The sequence below is a fragment of the Phoca vitulina genome, unplaced genomic scaffold, assembly GCF_004348235.1.
Source record: "Phoca vitulina isolate PV1807 unplaced genomic scaffold, GSC_HSeal_1.0 scaffold22, whole genome shotgun sequence".
NCBI lineage: Eukaryota > Metazoa > Chordata > Mammalia > Carnivora > Phocidae > Phoca > Phoca vitulina.
In genome coordinates, this window is record NW_022589725.1 from 8000459 (window position 1) to 8019042 (window position 18584).

Below are 18584 nucleotides of genomic sequence, written 5' to 3' on the forward strand. Positions count from 1 at the left end.
ACTGTTGAATCTCAGATCTGTACCTCTGAAACAAATAATGCAATATACGTTAAGAAAGAAAAAAAGAAGAAGAAGAATGTAGCAGGAGGGGAAGAATGAAGGGGGGGAAATCAGAGGGGGAGAAGAACCATGAGAGACGATGGTCTCTGAAAAACAAACTGAGGGTTCTAGAGGGGAGGGGGCTGGGAGGATGGGTTAGCCTGGTGATGGGTATTGAGGAGGGCACGTTCTGCATGGAGCACTGGGTGTTATGCACAAACAATGAATCATGGAACACGATATCTAAAACTAATGATGTAATGTATGGGGATTAACATAACAATAAAAAAATTTTTTAAAAAAAATGAAGGGGGGGAAATCGGAGGGGGAGACGAACCATGAGAGACTATGGACTCTGAGAAACAAACTGAGGGTTCTGGGGGGGGGGGGATGGGTTAGCCTGGTGATGGGTATTAAAGAGGGCACATTCTGCATGGAGCACTGGGTGTTATATGCAAATAATGAATCATGGAACACTACATCAAAAACTAATGATGTAATGTATGGTGATTAACATAACATAATAAAATTTAAAAAATGTAAAAAAAAAAAAGAAATCTCTCCCTGATCACATCAGCCCACATTGATTTTCCCACTGTCTTTCTTACTTCAATATGGGGCCATCCATTTTGCCACTTGTTCCTCCTTGTGGAAATCACCTCTTGGTTCAGCCTGCCCAGCAATTAATTCCTCTTGTTTTAATAACAGAGTCCCTATTTTCCCCTGGAGAACCCTCTTTTCCAATCTCAGTCCATATGGTTTCAGACTACACGTCCTGGCTCCAGGAGTGTATATGAAACCCATGTTTGGTCAATTGGCCTTGTCCAATTTTTAACCACAGTGATTGGCTAAAGAATGGACACATGACTCAGATTCACCTAAAGAGAGCTAGCATCTGGATTTTTAAAAAAAATTAAACTACAAAATTTTGAGGTTTTCCACCAGTGGGAAAAACCTGTCTGAGGATGAAGCCAACACAGATGAAAGCAGAAGGGAGAGATGGGGAGAGATTCTTGATGCACTAATTTGAGCACCTAGATCCAGTTATGCCTGAAACCTCTTTTTTAATTTGTTTTTTAGTTTTATGACCCTATGAATTCCTCGTGTTGGCTTAAGACACTTTTAATTGGTTTTCTATTCTTGTTGTTAAAAGAATTCTGTCCAACAGACAATTTAATTATATCTTATCTTCTATTGGGATGTAACTGTTCCTTGGCCCTGTGTATCATGTCCTCGAGAACTTCTACACTTTTCTACAGCAGAGAGTAGCCTTTTCATTTTTCTATTTTCTCCTATAGGTGCTATAGCATTGCTTAGTAAATATACTAAATTAGTTAATACCTTAATCACTTCATAAATAAAAACAATGATAACTTACATTGAACACTCCAACTTTAGACTCTTTCAGCTCCACTTGTATCCTATAATGAATCAGAGAAGATTCAGAGATGGGGGCATAATGCCCATGGCAAACCTAAGCAATGTAGGGGTCCCCAGAAAGGAGGTACTGGCTTGAGAAGACACAGAGCCAACGTAGGGATGGGACTGGAAAAGACGTTTAAGACCCAAAACCAGTGATACAACCTTATTGGGAAGACTCACAGAGGGGAGGTGGGTAGTGTATGTCAGAAAGTCAATATAGCTGATGTCGAAAATGTACAGATTAAGAAAAATCAGTATTAATAAATTCTTTAGAAATTTGGAAGTTATGGGGATTAGGTGGAAAGGAAGTTTGTGGAGGCAGGACTAGTGGGGGAAAAGAATTGGGCCAACTGAGGTAAAATTTAAGTTTCCTTCCCTAATGGCAGCCCCTAACATCGAGAAGAAGATCTACTCACATCCCTACCCCCAGCTACAGAAAATCAGCTACAGTGTCCAGATGGAAGGAACCCAGTTTAGTGCCTCCATGTGGGCAGGAGGCTGACTTACTTTCCTGGTTTCAGGAACCCAGTGATCTTGCTGGTGTTGAAGGTCAACATGGCAGATATATTAGTAGCCTGGAAATTCCAGTAGAAGAAAACTGGTTTAGATGAGAAAGGCTGTCATGTATAGGAATGATAACTATTAGGACCAGCTGTTTCCTTTAAACAAACAACTCAGTTAGTTAAAGCAGGAACTTGTTCACTAGACTGTGGACTCCCAGAAGGCTCATCATAGGTACTCAATACGTGTTTGAACTTGGATTTGAACACTTTTTACCTTAAGTTTCTGACTATGATAGTGATTGAACTTTGAATAGACAGACTATCAAGAGGTGTAGAGTGCCTATCCCTGGAGATCTCTAAAGGCATCGTTTCTAGCTATCTCAGGGCTAAGAGTCAGTCCTAGGGGTGATAATAATAAAAATAATATTAATAATATTTTGTTTTAATTTATAATATATTAATAACAACAAATTCGACAACAATAACAAACAAAATCAAACTGCAGATATAGCATCTAGGAGCAATTACCCTTCCAGAAATTTGTCTTGTTGAGTTGCAACCCTGAAACAAGAGAGCGAAGTTCTCCATCCAGTGAGCAGGAACCCCAAAGGACTCAGAATCCCTTTGCTCTTAGGGTTTATTGAGAGAGATCTCTCTCAATATTTAACTCAGAGGGACTTTAATATAGGGAACTGGTTACACAAGTGATGGAATTGCCAAGAAGCCAAAGGGAGCTAGAGGGGCAACTTAGAGACTAGCAGAGGTAGGAAGCTGCTTCCACCCCAGGACTGGAAGAACAGAAGTAGGGACTAGGGTTATGGGAACCACCATGGAAGAGACACACTCACTGCCTGAGCCTCTGTCCAGGACAAAGACAGAGGAAGAAATATTCGGCTTCTTCCTTCCTCCCGCCCTCTAGTCTCTTGACAGTGTTTTCCATTGGCTGACTTGGTTAGAAGTCAAAGTCCAGGGGAGCCTGGGAAGTGTAGTCTTCATGGGTCAGATACAGATGCAGAGCAAACAAGTCAAAGACCCTGATGCCTTCCTCCCAAAAATAGCCCCATCTCGCTTAGTGGGAGATACATACATTAAGCAAATAAACCTGCAAACAGCTACATAGGTATCTTTATAATAAATGCTATGCCGAAAAACAATAGGGTGCTTTAAGAAAAAAAAAATGACAGGGGGCCTAAGGTGGTAAGAGGCAATCAAAAAAGTCCTCCTTGAGGAAGTGATATTGAAGTTGAGATCTGAAGGAAAGGGGGAGAGCATGCAGAGAAACGGAACAGCATTTGCAAAGGCTTTGAGCCTTACCACAACAAGCTGGAAGACAGGCTCCTTGGCAGAGCTGGGCAGGAGCACAAAGGCTTCAATCTCCATCAGGGGAGTCAAGGACAGATTCCCAGGGCTGAAGTTCAGGAATGGGGCAGAGGCCATTGCTCCCTGGAGCTCCAAGTTCATGTTGGGGTACAGTCTGGCTAACTGGGGGCAGAATGAGGATATTATGTCAAGAGAAGGAAATATGCAGGTTTGCCAGGGGGATCCCGAGGGAGTCAGAGAAAGCCGAGAATGCTTTTTGATTGATGTTATTTTCACAAAATGCTCTGTTCCTTTTTCTCTTAATGGTGCACCTGGAGATCTTATCTTGCCCTGTCAGACATCTGGAGTCTATATGTACTTCACGGCTGCATTGGGTTCCATCGGGCACGGGTACTGTAACTGATCTAGCCACAGTGAGCATCAGGTGGTCTCCAAGGTTTTGCCCTTATAATGATCATCCCTGTGAATACCCTTGGCTGTTGGGGGGAGGGGTACATTCCTAGAAATGGATTTGCTGAATCAAAGGGCAGGATGAGTATTGTCAAGCCTTGGATGTTCGACATGACTGCCTGTCTGAGCTGCGCCTCGGAGGGGACTGGGGAGGTGGGGGAGAGGACAGTGGATTTCTGTGGGATTGAATGAGGAGCTTAGCCCTGTGATGACAGAGTTGCTGTAGCAACTGCTGGAAACAACCCCAGGTCCTTCCTGGGAGACGGGTTAAACCAGCTATGGTGAGTCCATATGATGGCAGGCCGGATGCCCATGAGAACATGAGTGAGGAAGCTCCTTTTCTACCTCTGCAGAATGATCTCCCGGAACAGCGAGGCAAAAAAGTAAGGTACAAAATGGTGTGTATGATATGCCCCCATTTGTGTACAAAAATGGAAAAGATTCACAGCATTTGTTGGCATATACATAGAATATCCCCAGAAGGAGGTAGGCTCTGGATGGGAACTGGGTGCTTAGGGGCCAGGAGTGGATGGGAAATTTTCCACTCTAGAACCTTTTATGTCTTTTGGATGTTGAACCATGAGAATTTATTATCTGGTCAAAACATAATTTTTAAAGCACCAAGAACAGTGCCTGGTCCCTAGTGTGCCCTCTGTAATTGTCTGATGTTATTAACTAAGGTGTATTTGAGGGGACATGTTGGCATTCCTTGGGATTTTCAGATACCGTCGGCAAAAGACTGGGCAACCCAGGGTCCCAGAGACACAGGGCTCAGGCCTCTGTTGTTGGGCTTTGGAGAGAAGGGGCCCCGAAGCCGGCAGAATGAAGGCTCTGCCCTCCCTGGGGGTCTCACTGCCGGCCTTCTGACTCTTAGTTAAGCTGAGAGTAGCTCTGTGGTTTTAAAGGGAAACCCCTGGAGGCTCGTGGGCTTGGCCTGCTCCTGCCAAGGTCTGAGGGAAGGCTTACCCTGGGGACGAAGGGGCGGAAGGACTTGGTGGTCAGCCGGATGTTAGAGCCCGGGGGAACCTGCAGCAGAGACACAAAGTTTTAGGGTGCTCCCGCCGGAACTGAAGGTCTGAGGAAGATGGGGAGGTGGGGGGGGATGTTCAAGACTGCAGCTTCTTTGACTACCTGGGTTGCCATAGCAACAGCGAGATGCCTGCCCAGCACTCACCGCAAGCACCAGTTGCCAGGGTCCCGGCTGCTCTCCTTGGCACATAGGTGACATGTGGGACACACTCAGAGGGTCCGTGAGGGTGAGATTTGTAGACATAAGGACCTAGGTATGGCTCCTGGCTTTGTTCCCGTGTGGTCACAGGCCAGTCCCTTCACCTCTCTGAGCCTATCAGGTCATCGTGAGGGCTAAATGGGGTGGGGTAAACACAGCGCCTACACAGGGCCCAGCGCATAGCTGTTATAAAACACAGCTATTCCGACCAATCCACTAAAAGAAAGGACAGCACCACAGGCGGGGTGCCTTACTCAAACATGATAATAGAAGCAAAAGGCCTGTGCAAGGGTGAGAAATCACCCAAAAGACCACAAGCCACCCCACCCACCCACTAGACGGGCCCCCATCTATTATCAGAGCCAGCTGGACCATCCAAGTGGGGCTGCGCTGTGTGTCCCTCATCATCCTGACATTGTTCACGAGGCCTCAGCTTTACAAAAAGCTACAAGAAATAATCTTCTGAAACCCAGAAATTTTAAAGAAACTTGAGAATTATTAAAGATGCGATCCACTATAAAATTTAATATTCCTTATACAAAGCCCCATTTGAAACACTTGTGTCAGAGGTAAGTCCTAGGAAGACCTTGTCTCTCCTTTCACCACGAATTGCTAAATCATGGACCTTTTCTACTTTGGCTACAAGGAAGCTCTCAAATAGAATTTTTCATTTAAAAAAAAAATCAACTTATGGGCACGGTGTTATAACTGTGCTTTACTTTTAACTTGGTCTTAATTTTCTATTCAATATAACTTTATGCATTTATTAGTGTATCTATTATCCTGCCTCATTTACTAAATTTTTTAAAGTTTTTTTTTTTTAAACCTCTACAAACCAAGCAGGAGAGAAAATATGAATTAGAACAACAGGTCTAGATGGGGGCAAAAGTAAAATCCAGACAGGGAAGTCATAATCTTTCACAGTTCTAAGGGAGAAAGGATTTTGACTCGAGCTTCCTGGCAGCCAAAGTGAAAAGGGAAATTGTGCTAATTTATGTATTTCCTTGTCTGAATCTTTCTTCTCAGTAACTTCCTATTTCATTGATGTAAACGAGGTGGGAAGGAAAGATGGAAGAAGGACAGGTTACCCTGTCATTTGTGAGTGCCATTCTGCCACCATCCTCACCATGTCATCTGTGATGGAGAAATTCAGGAATCCTGCCTCATGATAAACCATGCTGGCTGTGTTGAAGACATAATCAGAGATGGCAAAGTAGACCATTCGGTTGTATTGCTCAGGAAGGCTCATGACAGGAGCAAGGAAGCTGACTGGGGAATAGTGATCACGGTTAAAAATTTCACCCTGGAGAGAGAAATAGGATGCATTTGAACTTTTCAAAGTCTACCCCAGCACTGGACATCTGAGCTAGGCAGTTGTTTATATACGAGCTGGGGGCACTGACAAGTCACTGTCTGAAACTACCATTAAAGGTATTTTCCTTTGGGTCAAAGTGTTGTGTGTCCAGAATCTGTAAATGAAAAGCTCCCCAACTTTGGCATTTTAACCCATAGTACCCTCTGCACCGCCTAGCTCAGTTCTGATTGACCTCACTTGCATGGTGGTCAAGAGGAAGGAGGGGAAGAGGGTGGGTTTCAAGGCTGAAGGCTTGTAAGACAACTGTTGGAGCCCTGATCCCCACCACTCCATATGGTCCTGCCCTCAACACAGCTGGAACCCCTGGGGAGATGAGGACAGACCTGAAGCCAGAAAGATGGGAGGCCCCAAGTAAGGGCTGGCCATGAGGATATGCTACGCTGGGGCCGAGCCTACCCACGCCCCTGCTCTAGGACTCTCACCTTAAACATCACGTCCAGCATTTGGGCTGTTGCCCGAGGGGCTTCCATTAAACTGTAATCAATACCAGCGAAACTGTCGATCTTTGTTTTGACTGTGAACCAGGAGAGGGGCAGGATTAGGAGCCAGGTGATGGGCGCTCTGACTGATCCACATGCTTGTCACGTTCTTCAAGGCCCCCTGCCCCTCTGCCTCAAGACCTTCTACCCAGCCCAGCCCCGGAGCAAAGAGCTGCTCCTCCAAGAAAGAGAGGACATGGTTCTATTGTCCCACTGGTGGGTTAGCCATGAAGGGGGTGGTATGCTCCGCCTGGAGCCTGAGTGGGTTCTAAGGTCTCTCTCTCTCTCTCTCTCTCTCTCTCTCACACACACACACACACACACACACACACATCTGAGGGCAGGAGGAGCCCAGTTCTCGCAGCCCCTCCACACCTGGAGCTTCATGCCAAAGAAGCCACAGAATGGGGAGAATTCTCCAATCAAGCGAATTGTTCCCCAGTTTCCAACTGAGGCCTTGATCTTCAGGGAAACTGGCCTCCTATCAACACAGACCAAATAACCAGGAAGGTCAGGCCATGTCCAGAGGGCCCAGAAACTGCCCTCCAAAGCCCTAGGGGAATGAAAGTCCTGTGTCTCATGCACTAGGTTGTCTGTGGCTGCCTGGGCCTCCCCTGAAAGACAGCTGCCAACAAGTGAGGGTAAGGCCCGGGGGCCAAGGCCTCACAGAATACCTCAGACACATCCATAGGATGGAACACTACACAGCTACTAAAACCAAGCCTGTGGCAATCATTTTGGAACACTGGAAGGATCCGATAATGCAGAACCTACGTCTCCTACATGAGCCTGCAGTCGCTCTCCTAGGTATATACCCAAAGACATGTGTCCATATGTACTAGAATATTCATAGCAGCACCACCCATAATGGCTCCAAAGTGAAACTCCCCAAATGGGCTTCAACAGCAGAATGGATAAACAAAGGGAGGGACACCACACCGTGGAGCGGCACCCAGCAAGGAGAATGAATGAACTCTCTCTGCGCAGCAGTATGGATCAACTTCATCTTTTAAAGTTGAGCAAAGAAAACCTTCTGCTCTTGATAGAGGACTCGAAATACTACGTGGTGCCATTCGCGTACAGAGTGCAAAACTAATCTTTGCTGGGAGAAGTTGGGATAGTGGTTTTCCTTCAGCGGGGGGCAGGGGCAGGAGCTGGGAAGGGTTCTGAAAGCCCCATCATGTTCTGTTTCCTGCTCTGGGAGCGGGGACGTGCTCAGTTTGGCAAAATTCTTTAAGCTGTTCACTTATGACTTGAACACTTTTCTCTCTCTATAAACCTCCACAAAAAGTTTTTTTTTTTTTAAGATTTATTTATTGAGAGAGAGAAAGAGCAGGGAGAATGGCAGAGGGAGAGGGAGAAGCAGACCCCTCGCTGAGCAGGGAGTCTGATACGGGGCTTGATCCCACGACCCTGGGATCGTGACCTGAGCCAAAGGCAGACGCTTAACCGACTGAGTCACCCAGGTGCCCCAAAAAGTTTTTTAAAAATGAGATAAATTTATGTGTGCTAATATAGAAAGATGTCCAAGGTATGTAAGTTACAAAAGAAACAATGTCTACTATGTGTAGACTGATATATGTTCATAACTTGGCACATACACATGTATTCATGAACGAAAGGAATATATAATGAATGCATGTTTGAATGATCATGTATATTTATATTTTTATATACAAAAGAAAATATCTGAGGGGTGACACCCCAAACAGAGGTTACCTCTTGGAAGAAAATTTGGGGAGGAAGGGATACTTAAAAATTATTACCTTTGGGGCACCTGGGTAACTTAGTCGGTTAAGCATCTGCCTTCAGCTCAGGTCATGATCCCAGGGTCCTGGGATCGAGCCCCGCATCAGGCTCCCTGCTCAGTGGGGAGTCTGTTTCTCCCTCTGCCTCTCTCTCTGTGCTCTCTCTCTCTCAAATAAATAAAATCTTTAAAAATAAAAAATTAAAAAAATTATTATTTTCTACACTTCTGTCCCATTTAATGTTTTATAAGGCATGCTTATGTGCTTATATAAATTAATAGAGTATCCCAGGGATGGGTGGAGTAGCCTACCTGGCAGAGTTTGGAGATAAGGCTGTAGGTCTGAGGTCACTGAATTCTGGAGCATTTCGCAAATCTGAAAAACACAGGAGGAGAAAGCCTGAGCGGGTCCCCCCAGCTTTGGTCTGCCACTGTGCTAATTGCTGTAGTCATCGTCGTTCATATATTAGCCCATTGATCGATTCCACAAAAATGTATCAGTGCTCATCACGTGCCATGTGCCAGGAAACAGAAATGATCAAAAACATGCAGGTCCCCATGTGGACCTCAATGGGGCCCATCCGGACCTTTCCAAGTTTTTCCTGGGGCCGGACATCTGAGCTAGGTAGTCAGCTACCCAGCTGGGTAGGGTACCTTGGCTGGACGCACTGCCTGAAATTCCAGCCTGAAAGATACTTTCCTTTGGGAGGTGCTGGCCCCCCCAGAATTTAGAATTGAATAGCAGAACTAGACGGTCAGTAGAAATACATAAGTGTGTACTTAGTAGATACTTCTCAAATACCATCACTTCACAGGTTGGCTGGACGGATCCGTATTCCACGTTTCCCCACACACTTCGTGGTGGCCACTTGAGTGGCATGCTTCTCAAGATGAGGGAATGCGTGTTCCCAAACCTGGTGGCTATATTTGCTCTCGTAATCGCTTGGAATATTTATTGCATAGACCAATGAAATATGACTGAGAAAACCTAAGTACTTGGGAAAGGTGAGCTGCTTAGAGAAATTTCTTGGTGTGCACAAGAAAAGGCTTAGGAGGAAAAAAAAATCATAAAAATCCAGAAGGATTCGGCACTGGGATTGCTTTGCAAATGTCTTCGAATTCTCATTGTGGTTAAAGAAATCTGAGCTGGAATTTGTAGCAAATCAATGTTTCATGCGCGAAAGACAAAGTCCAATGTCAATCAGGAGACTATTTTGAAAGAACAGTTCTGGGCCCTGTGTCACAATATGACAAATGGATTTATATTTACTTTATCTTAAAACATTTGCAATTACATGTAAATATTTTCTTTGTTCGTGCATGTGTGTGTGTGTCCCCACGGTACACAGTTGTTTTGATTAAGCGGCCCCCACCTTCTGCTCAGACGGATCCACGTATATAAGGAAGGAGAGGTATATGGGGGGTGGGGGCTCCATGAGCATGGGAGGTGGCATTTTAAGGGCAGGTAAAAGGGTGAGCAGACATGAATCAGGCATGGGGGTGTGGGGAAGCTCTATGCTGGGGGTTGGGCAGGCAAGAGGTGAAATCTTAACCTCCCTTTGCAGACAGCTTAGTTTTGGGAAAGGAGTTTGGTCTCAGGTTGTTGCCAAAAAGCAAAGAATGGAGTGGTGAGGGACAGTCACGGTTGATTTCAAGGGAACCAGGAAACTGCTGGCCTCAACTAGAGACTGTTCTCTTATTGATTTTCCTTCAGACAAGGGCCCATCAGATCTTCCTAAAGGCCCCCCTGGATGCCCCACCCCTGAGGGGACTTGCCTGATGGGGGAGGGAAGGCCTTCGGCCCTCAGTCCCAGACTCATCACAGGACCTCCTAGAGAGGCAGGTTAAGGGTGTCGTAGGTGAGTTAAACAAGCCTGGGTTCAAATCCTGTCCAGTCCCCCACTGGCTGTGTGACCTTTGCAGAATCTCTCCCTGCTTTTGAGTCCTCACCCACAGGATACAATGATAAGGCCAAGTGCTTCCCAGGGAGTTTTGGGGGGTGAGGGGGCTAAGACAGTGAGTCTATATGGCCCAGAGAGCAAACATGCAGGAAGTGGTTATTCTTAGCCCTGCTGGTCAGATACCATCAGTGGGGAATTTGAAAGATCCTGTACCAGGCTCTTCGTTTTCCTAGAAGAAGGAAATTTCTGAAGACCCATAAGGGTCAGGGATCAAGTGAGATCTCCATCTTTCCCAAGATACCCAGCCCCTAGAAGGCCTTTGGTATAAGCTGCTCCATATTCTAGGAAGTTCGAATGCTGACCCAGCTCCTCACCAGCAAGGTAATGCACACCGCTGAAGAATACTATGTCCTACTGAGAAAAGCATGGCAACATGGAAATGAGGTGCTCAAGAAGGAGGCTGGCATATTTCCCAGGCTCACCTAGACCCCAGGACCCCAGAACAAGAAAAGGAACAGAATGCAGTCTGCCACTCCCCATCTCCAGGGTCTGTCTGCTATTCCCACTTCAACCACCAGGGGCACAAGACCAGCCGTGGGCCTCAGTGGAGAGTGTGTGTGCGCGCGCGCGCGTGCGGTGTGTGTTCCTCTTTCCTCTTCCATGACCTTCTCCCTTCCGAAGCACAGTCTCTGCTACAGACACGGCTCCCGGTCCGTGATACCTCAGAAATGGGATTTTTGGGGTGAAGCATTTGTTAACATGAAACCTCTTTGTTTTGTCAGAGATTTCAAAATTTGGGAGATTTCACATTTTTTTAATGGGAAAAAATGACACTCTGTGCTGCCTTCCCCTCCAGAGCATGTGCTTATGAGCACAGCCAGGTAGGAACCAGGGCTCCAATCTGGTTCTCACATTTCCCAACTGTCCTGCTTGGTGTCTGCAGGCACCTAAGTGCTGATTTCCTTTTTGGCCTTGTGGAGTGCAGGGCATTAGGGGGCGGGGGCCAGTGAGCAAGGTCAAGGAGGGGGAGGGGCAGGAGTCTCTGTTCGCTCCCGCTGTTTTACCATTGGCTGAACATCGAACCATTCTCTGCCTCACTAAACACACTTGGAGTCCAGGGACCTACATTTTGCCCCAGCTTGGCCACGCTCCATGACCTTGGGCAAATGATTTGTCCTCTCTGGGGCTTGGGCCTAAATATGTCTGGGCCAGTCAGCCTGGCCATCCAGGGCCAGAGGCCAGTGAGGGTGTCCACCTAGCCCTTGAGTGACACAGCAGATGCCAGAAGCTTGGACATTCCTACCTTGCTCTCCAATACTCTGCGGAATCTGGACTCAATCTTGTTGTGGAAGAGATTCAACAGCCACCTAGGGAGAGAACGGTGGACGGTCAGCTGTGTACCACTGAATGCAGGGACAGTGAGGCAGCAGAGAAAGCCTGGCCCTGGCCTCTGACCAGGCCAGTCCCCAAGGGAGCCCTCCTCACCCCATCCTGGGACCCTGCTGTGTCTCAGAATCCTGGACAGGATGAAAATGCAGAGTCCCAGCTCCCAGCACACTCGTTGATTCAGGGTGTCTGGCATCCCAGCCACCTGCTGCCCCTAATCAGATTCAGTAGATTTAGGGGAGAGGCTTGAGAATCCGCATATTTCTAATCAAGGAAACTGAGGCTCAAAAATATGTCCCCGAAGACTTGTACATTGTCCACACACTGTCCTGAGGCCAAAAGCCCTTGTGTTCCTCTAACAGATTTCATTCATCTGGTGGTGGTCCCCACCAGTATTCCTGGCTCGAAGCTGCATCTGTTAATCTCAGCAGGGTCCCCCAAAGAATGACCTCCAAGTGCCTGTGATGTGCCCCTGCATTACACCTGGACATATATGTTTATCAGAGGCCAGGCCTTGGGCTGGATGGGCCTCGGGCTGCACCCAGGGGTCAAGCGGGCCAGTGTCCCAGTGGTGACTTACCCCAAATCTCCCGATATGTCCACCTCCACATCTCGAATGTGGCTGCTGCAGCCGGGGGCAGTGACGGTGGGCCTCCCAGAGGGCTCCCTGCCCAAGACAAGGTTGACCGAAATGGTAATGCCTTTGACCTGCACATCAAAGGAGCCGTGTAGTCTCCTGGAGGAGATAAGAGAAGAATTCATCCATTCCTAGACTAAGATCAGCCACCATTTGTGGGTAAAATATGAAGCTCGATTCTTACCCCAAAATAAGTAGAGCTGGAATAAAAATTTAATTGGGAAAATTATTACAAAGTAAAGATTTATTACAAATAAGACCATAAAATATCAGGAAGAAAGCCTGGGTCTAGTTATTTCTGGGAACGGGTGAGCAAAAGCCTTTCTATGTAGGATCCAAGTCTCAGGAAGCTAAAAGGAAATGGTTGATAAACTTGACAGCATAGAAAATTAAAACTTCAGTGAACAAAAAAATGCCATATTCAAAGTTAAAAAGAAAAAAGAAAGAAAGAAAGACCCTGCATGGTGAGCCAGCCAAAGAGCTAATTTCTTTAATACACAAAGAACAAGCTCATACAAATTAATAAGAAAAGGACAAAACAACCCAAAAGAAAAAAATAAAAAAGAGGGATCAAAGATATCAAACAGGAAGTTCAATTGCAAATAAGCATATGAAACATTATTAAAAATGAAAATAACAATGATGCCAGTTTTCACCTGTCAGATGGAAGTTCTGAAGTTTGAGCAGGTATGGGTAAACAGAGGTCCCAGGGGCTGTAGTGGGGAGAGGACCTCTGGAATATAGACTGCTGGGATCCATCCTCACGCACATATCTTTGATCTTGGAATTTTACTTCTAAGGCTTTACTCTGCAGCTCTTCCCGCCCAGATATATGAGTGGGACAGCTCATGGAAGCAGCATGGGTCATAGCAAAAAGTGATGAACCACCTAAATGTCAGCTAGTAGGGACGGGTTCAGTAAGTCATAGGCATCTATGCCACGCAGGCTTTAAAACAAATGAGGGTAGGGGTGCCTGGGTGGCTCAGGCAGTTAAGCGTCCGACTCTTGGTTTCGGCTTCGGTCATGATCTCAGGGTCGTGAGGTCGAGCTCTGCATTGGGCTCTGTGCTGGGTGTGGAGCCTACTTGGGATTCTCTCTCTCTCCCTCTGCCCCACCCTGCCCCTTTCAAAAAAAAAAAAATAAAAGAATAAGGGTGACTGTGGTCTATCTACACAATGAAATATTACTCATCCATAAAAAGGAATAAAGGACTAATGCATGCTACCATGTGGATGAACCTCAAAAATCTTAGGATAAATGTAAGAAGCCAGACACAAAATGTCACTAATGAGGTTTCTTCTGTTCTTTTTTGTACTGAATCTTCAAATATGGTGTTTCACGCTTATAGCAGATGTCAATTTGTACCAGCTATTTTTCGAGTACTCAGTGAAGACACGTGACTAGAAGTTACTGTATTGGACAGTGCAGGTCTATGAAAAGAAGGGCCATATGCACCCCAATGTTCATAGCAGCAATGTCCGCAATAGCCAAACTGTGGAAAGAGCGAAGATGCCCTTCAACAGATGAATGGATAAAGAAGATGTGGTCCATATATACAATGGAATATTACTCAACCATCAGAAAGGATGAATACCCAACTTTTACATCAACATGGATGGGACCGGAGGAGATTATGCTAAGTGAAATAAGTCAAACAGAGAAAGTCAATTATCATATGGTTTCACTTATTTGTGGAACATAAGGAATAGCATGGAGGACATTAGGAGAAGGAAGGGAAAAATGAAGGCGGGGGGCGGAATCGGAGGGAGAGATGAACCATGAGAGACTATGGACTCTGAGAAACAAACAGGGTTTTAGAGGGGAGGGGGAGGGGGGGATTGGTTAGCCCGGTGATGGGTATTAAGGAGGGCACGTACTGCATGGAGCACTGGGTGTTACATGAAAACAATGGATCGTGGATCACCACATCAAAAATTAATGATGTATTGTAAGGTGACTAACATAACAAAATAAAATTTAAAAAAAGAAGTATAAATATGGTCAGGTCACCCAGAAAAGACTGGTCAACTCTCCTGTTATGGGCTGAATTTTGTGCCCCCACCCAGATTCATCTGTTGAAGTCCTTAACCCCAGGACCTCCGAATGTGACTACATTTGAGGCAGAGCCTTTAAAGAATTGATGCCATTACAACGAGACGATTGGGGGGACACCTCGCTGGCTCAGTCAGTGGAGCATACTGCTCTTGATCTCGGGGTTGTGAGTACGAGCCCCACGTTGGGTGTACAGATTACTTAAATACATAAACTTAAAAAAAAATGAGGCCATCAGGGTGGGCCAGAATCCAATCTGACTGGTGCCCTTATAAGAAGAGGACACGGAGAGACACTGGGGTGCATGCACACAGAGGGACGACAATGCGAGGTCACAGCGAGAGGGCCATCATTTACAAGTCAAGGAGAGAGACCTAAGAAGAAACTAGGCCTGCTGACACCTTGATCTTGGACCTTGGATCTCCAGAAGTGTTGTTGAAACCACCTAGTCCGTGATATTTTAGTATGGCAGCTCGAGCAGACGACCCACCTTCCATCCAAGGACCCTGGAGGTCGAGAAAAGTTCAAAGTGCTAGGGAGTTCGTGGGAGCCCCTGGGAGCCCCCCTTGACCAACGGCAAACAGGAAGAAGGGGTCATAAAGGCTGAGTTGGGGTAACTCAGAGGTGTGCTCTGCTGGCATGGTCTCCAGAGGTCCCCAGGAGGGCGAGCTCCAGTCGGCGGCTCAGCTGACTTCCTTCCCTCCCTGCCTCCCTTTCCCACCACCGCGGATGTTTCCTTAGGTCATTTCCCAGATAAAGTACTTACGCTTGAATTCTTGTCTTAGGGTCTGCTGCTGGGGAAAGCAAACTAAAAAGACACAGAATTCTCTCATTTAGGTCACCCACAACCCTATCAGGGAAGCGTGAGAAGGGAAGAGACTCAACTAAGAGCCAGGCCTCCGACCCCTGTGGGCTCTTTCCTCCACCATGGGGCCTTTCCGATGAGCTAGGAACACCTTGGACCCAAGAAGGATGGGACAAAGGCCAAGGCCAAGGGCCCAAGAGCCTGGGAGCAGAGTCCACTTACACGAATGCTTTGCGCACCTTCCACTCGCCCTGGACTCTGATGAAGGAGTCAGAGATGGTGAGACTCAGGCCCTGGCCGGGCAGGGGCGTCAGAGCAGAACCACGCAGCTCACAGCTGTGGATGCTCAGGCTGAGGAGAGAGACACGGGGAGCACGGCGTCAGCCCCAGCTTGGCTCCAGCCTCAGCGGGGCTCTTGCTCCCGCCCCCGCCGCGCCCCACTCCCACCCCGTGGGGACTTGGCTGGCAGAGCCGGCTCCAGGCAGGCGTGGGCCCCCCCACTTCCTGAGCGCCTGAGGCGTGCTCTGTGCTGACCATGCGGCCATGCTAAGCGCGTTTCCTCCTTTATGTCACCTGCGCCTCTCAGAGGGGTCAGCGCTCTTCTTGTTCCCTGTTTACAGAGGGGAAAATAGAGATGCATTTGCCCAAAGTCACACCGTCGGGATCAGAGCCCATGAACGTCATGATCCTGGGTGGGATCTGGAGTAGGGCACGTCGGCACACCCCTTTGGGTTTGCAGCTCCTTCTTGGAGCCATCCTCTCCCTCGAGAGATCCAGGTGGGGATTGGATTCAGGGAAGGCCGAGGCCGGCCCCAAGAAAAGGTACAAAGGGCTGGGAGAAGCAAACCAAGACGACCCATATTGTGGGGCCGTCAGTGGGAAAACAGTGGTCGAGTTCCATTTGATATGCCCGGCACGTGGTAGTGCTCAATAAATGTTTGCTAATGGACTGAGTTAAAGAAAGCATGAGTGGAGCTATCAATGGTAGTGGGCAGGCAGGGGGCGCTGAGCTGTGACTCAATTGCCCTCCTCCGTCGCCTGCTCCTCCACAAGTGTTTTATGCCTTTTTTTTTGGCATCAGCCGCCCATGTCTAATGATCCTTTGAAGACTCAGCTCAAATGCCACCGCCTCTGGGGAGTTTTCCTTGACTCCCCTGGGTGGACAAACCTTAGCTCTAACAGTTGGGCTACTATATTTAAGGTTTAAGGTCTATCTTCCCTCCCGGACTACATGCCGAGGCCAGACCGAAGCCTGGATTTTCACAGTGTCATCCCCATTTTGCAGATAAGGAAACCGAGGCTCAGGTCACACAGCTAGTAGGTCTTCATTGATATTTGCTGGATGAATGAATAAATGGGGGAACCTAATTTCCTCCCAGGACTTCGCTCTGAGTGCTGCGAGGAACTCTCCCATCGCTGCCCCAAGGAAGTCCTGGGGTTCTCCCTCCCCACCCTCCAGAGCCCCACCCCTACCCCCAGCCACCTCAGGGCCCCAGCAGAAGGGAGCCTCACCTGTGGAACTCAAAGTGCCCTCGGCCAAAGGGCTTGATTTTGAAGTCCCCAGTGAAGTCAGGCAGTGTGATTCTGAGCAGTTCCCTCTGCAGAACCACTGACCCCTCCCTGGCCACTGTGGACAGGAAGAAAGCTGCAAGTCAGCCTGGCCTGCCTGCCTGCCTCCCCTCTAAACCCTTCAGTGGCTTCCACCTGCTCTAGGGAGAAAGGCTGACTTCCTTATAAGCATTAAAGACAGTTACAGACTATTGAGCCCCTGTTGCATACCAAGTGACATGAGAAACAGGAGCATCACTGCATTTCATGTGGTGCTGTTATGTGGGTGCCCAATTTGTGGGTGAGGGAACAGTGTCTTTGTCAGCAACCCCACAAGGGGAGGAGTGCTGTGTGCGTGGGTGGGTGCTCCTCTGTTCTGTCCTTCCAGCGTCTAGCCTGTGCAGAAGACACTGTAGGGATTTGAGGGATAGAATCCTGGCGCCGGCATCTCTCTAGCAGGGTGACCTTGAGCAAGACTTCAGCTTTACCTTCTCCATGGCAATGGCAACAGAACTTTCTTTACTGGGCCGGCATGAAGATTAAAGGAGATCACTGCAGAGCACAAAGGGGGTGAAGGGGGATGACATGCACTCCTAGCTTTGGTGCGTGGCCCATGCCAGGCACTCAGGCCTGGAACAGCAAAGCGGGGTTTATGTTATTAAAAATATGGAAAGGACCAAAATATCCAACTCTAGCCAATTGACTAAGTGAACATGGTACAATCAATAACACAGTGGAAAGGAACCAAAGGCAAATTTTGCCTGATTTAGGATTTCAATATAAACAGCTCTTACTAGCACTCGTTGTTTGTTCGGATATATGAGGGACCCAGGATTCTGCCCTCAAGGAGCGCATGTGTACACAGAAGACCAGGGGCCTCCTCTCTTTCCAACTGGCACTCCTCCCTCGAGAGAATGCCCGTGCCAGTCCTTCTGCCAGAATGCTACCGCTCGTCCCTCGCCAAGTGCCACTCACCTTTTGTACCGCCCCGAACCTCCTCCAAGAAGCCTTCCCTGATTTCCTTTCCTCTGCTCCCAACAACCCTACCTGGGGAAATGTTATTACCCCATTTAACAGATTAGGCAGTTGAGGCTCCACGAATGTGAGGAGAGCCCTGGCTCAGTTACCGTGGGCAGTGCTGTATAGACGACTCAGCTCCCTACTCTCTGGATGGGTGAATCCGGACGCTTTGTTTCAGCATCTTTTTCAAAAAGTCGTCCTATTTTTGTTCATTCTCTAAAACTGGCATATACATAAGAGACATTGCCAGATCAGGTATATATACACAATGGAATATTATGCAGCCATCAAAAGGAATGAGATCTTGCCATTTGCAACGACGTGGATGGAACTGGAGGGTATTATGCTGAGCGAAATAAGTCAAACAGAGAAAGACATGTATCATATGACCTCACTGATATGAGGAATTCTTAATCTCAGGAAACAAACTGAGGGTTGCTGAAGTGGTGGGGGGTGGGAGGGATGGGGTGGCTGGGTGATAGACACTGGGGAGGGTATGTGCTCTGGTAAGCACGGTGAATTGTGCAAGACCGTTGAATCTCAGATCTGTACCTATGAAACAAATAATGCAATATATGTTAAGAAAAAAAAAAAAAAGAAGATAGCAGGAGGGGGAGAATGAAGTGGGGGGGAAATCGGAGGGGGAGAAGAACCATGAGAGACGATGGACTC

The 18584-nt window shown here is 47.4% G+C and overlaps 1 protein-coding gene across 1 annotated transcript in view; it reads right to left on the minus strand.

Annotated features, from left to right (window-relative positions):
* Nucleotides 1-559: 559 nt before the first annotated feature.
* The window catches only part of LBP (lipopolysaccharide binding protein), a 21157-nt gene continuing 3132 nt past the window's right edge, over nt 560-18584 (minus strand). Inside the window, exons 2-12 of the mRNA XM_032419776.1 lie at nt 16857-16971; nt 15567-15695; nt 12431-12586; nt 11768-11831; nt 8876-8939; nt 6760-6851; nt 6089-6265; nt 4701-4760; nt 3279-3446; nt 1969-2036; nt 560-1460 (exon numbers count right to left, since the gene is read on the minus strand). Of these exons, the coding sequence (XP_032275667.1) occupies nt 1391-1460; nt 1969-2036; nt 3279-3446; nt 4701-4760; nt 6089-6265; nt 6760-6851; nt 8876-8939; nt 11768-11831; nt 12431-12586; nt 15567-15695; nt 16857-16971 (1163 nt within the window). The 3' untranslated portion in view covers nt 560-1390. The remainder of the gene's footprint in view (nt 1461-1968; nt 2037-3278; nt 3447-4700; nt 4761-6088; nt 6266-6759; nt 6852-8875; nt 8940-11767; nt 11832-12430; nt 12587-15566; nt 15696-16856; nt 16972-18584) is intronic.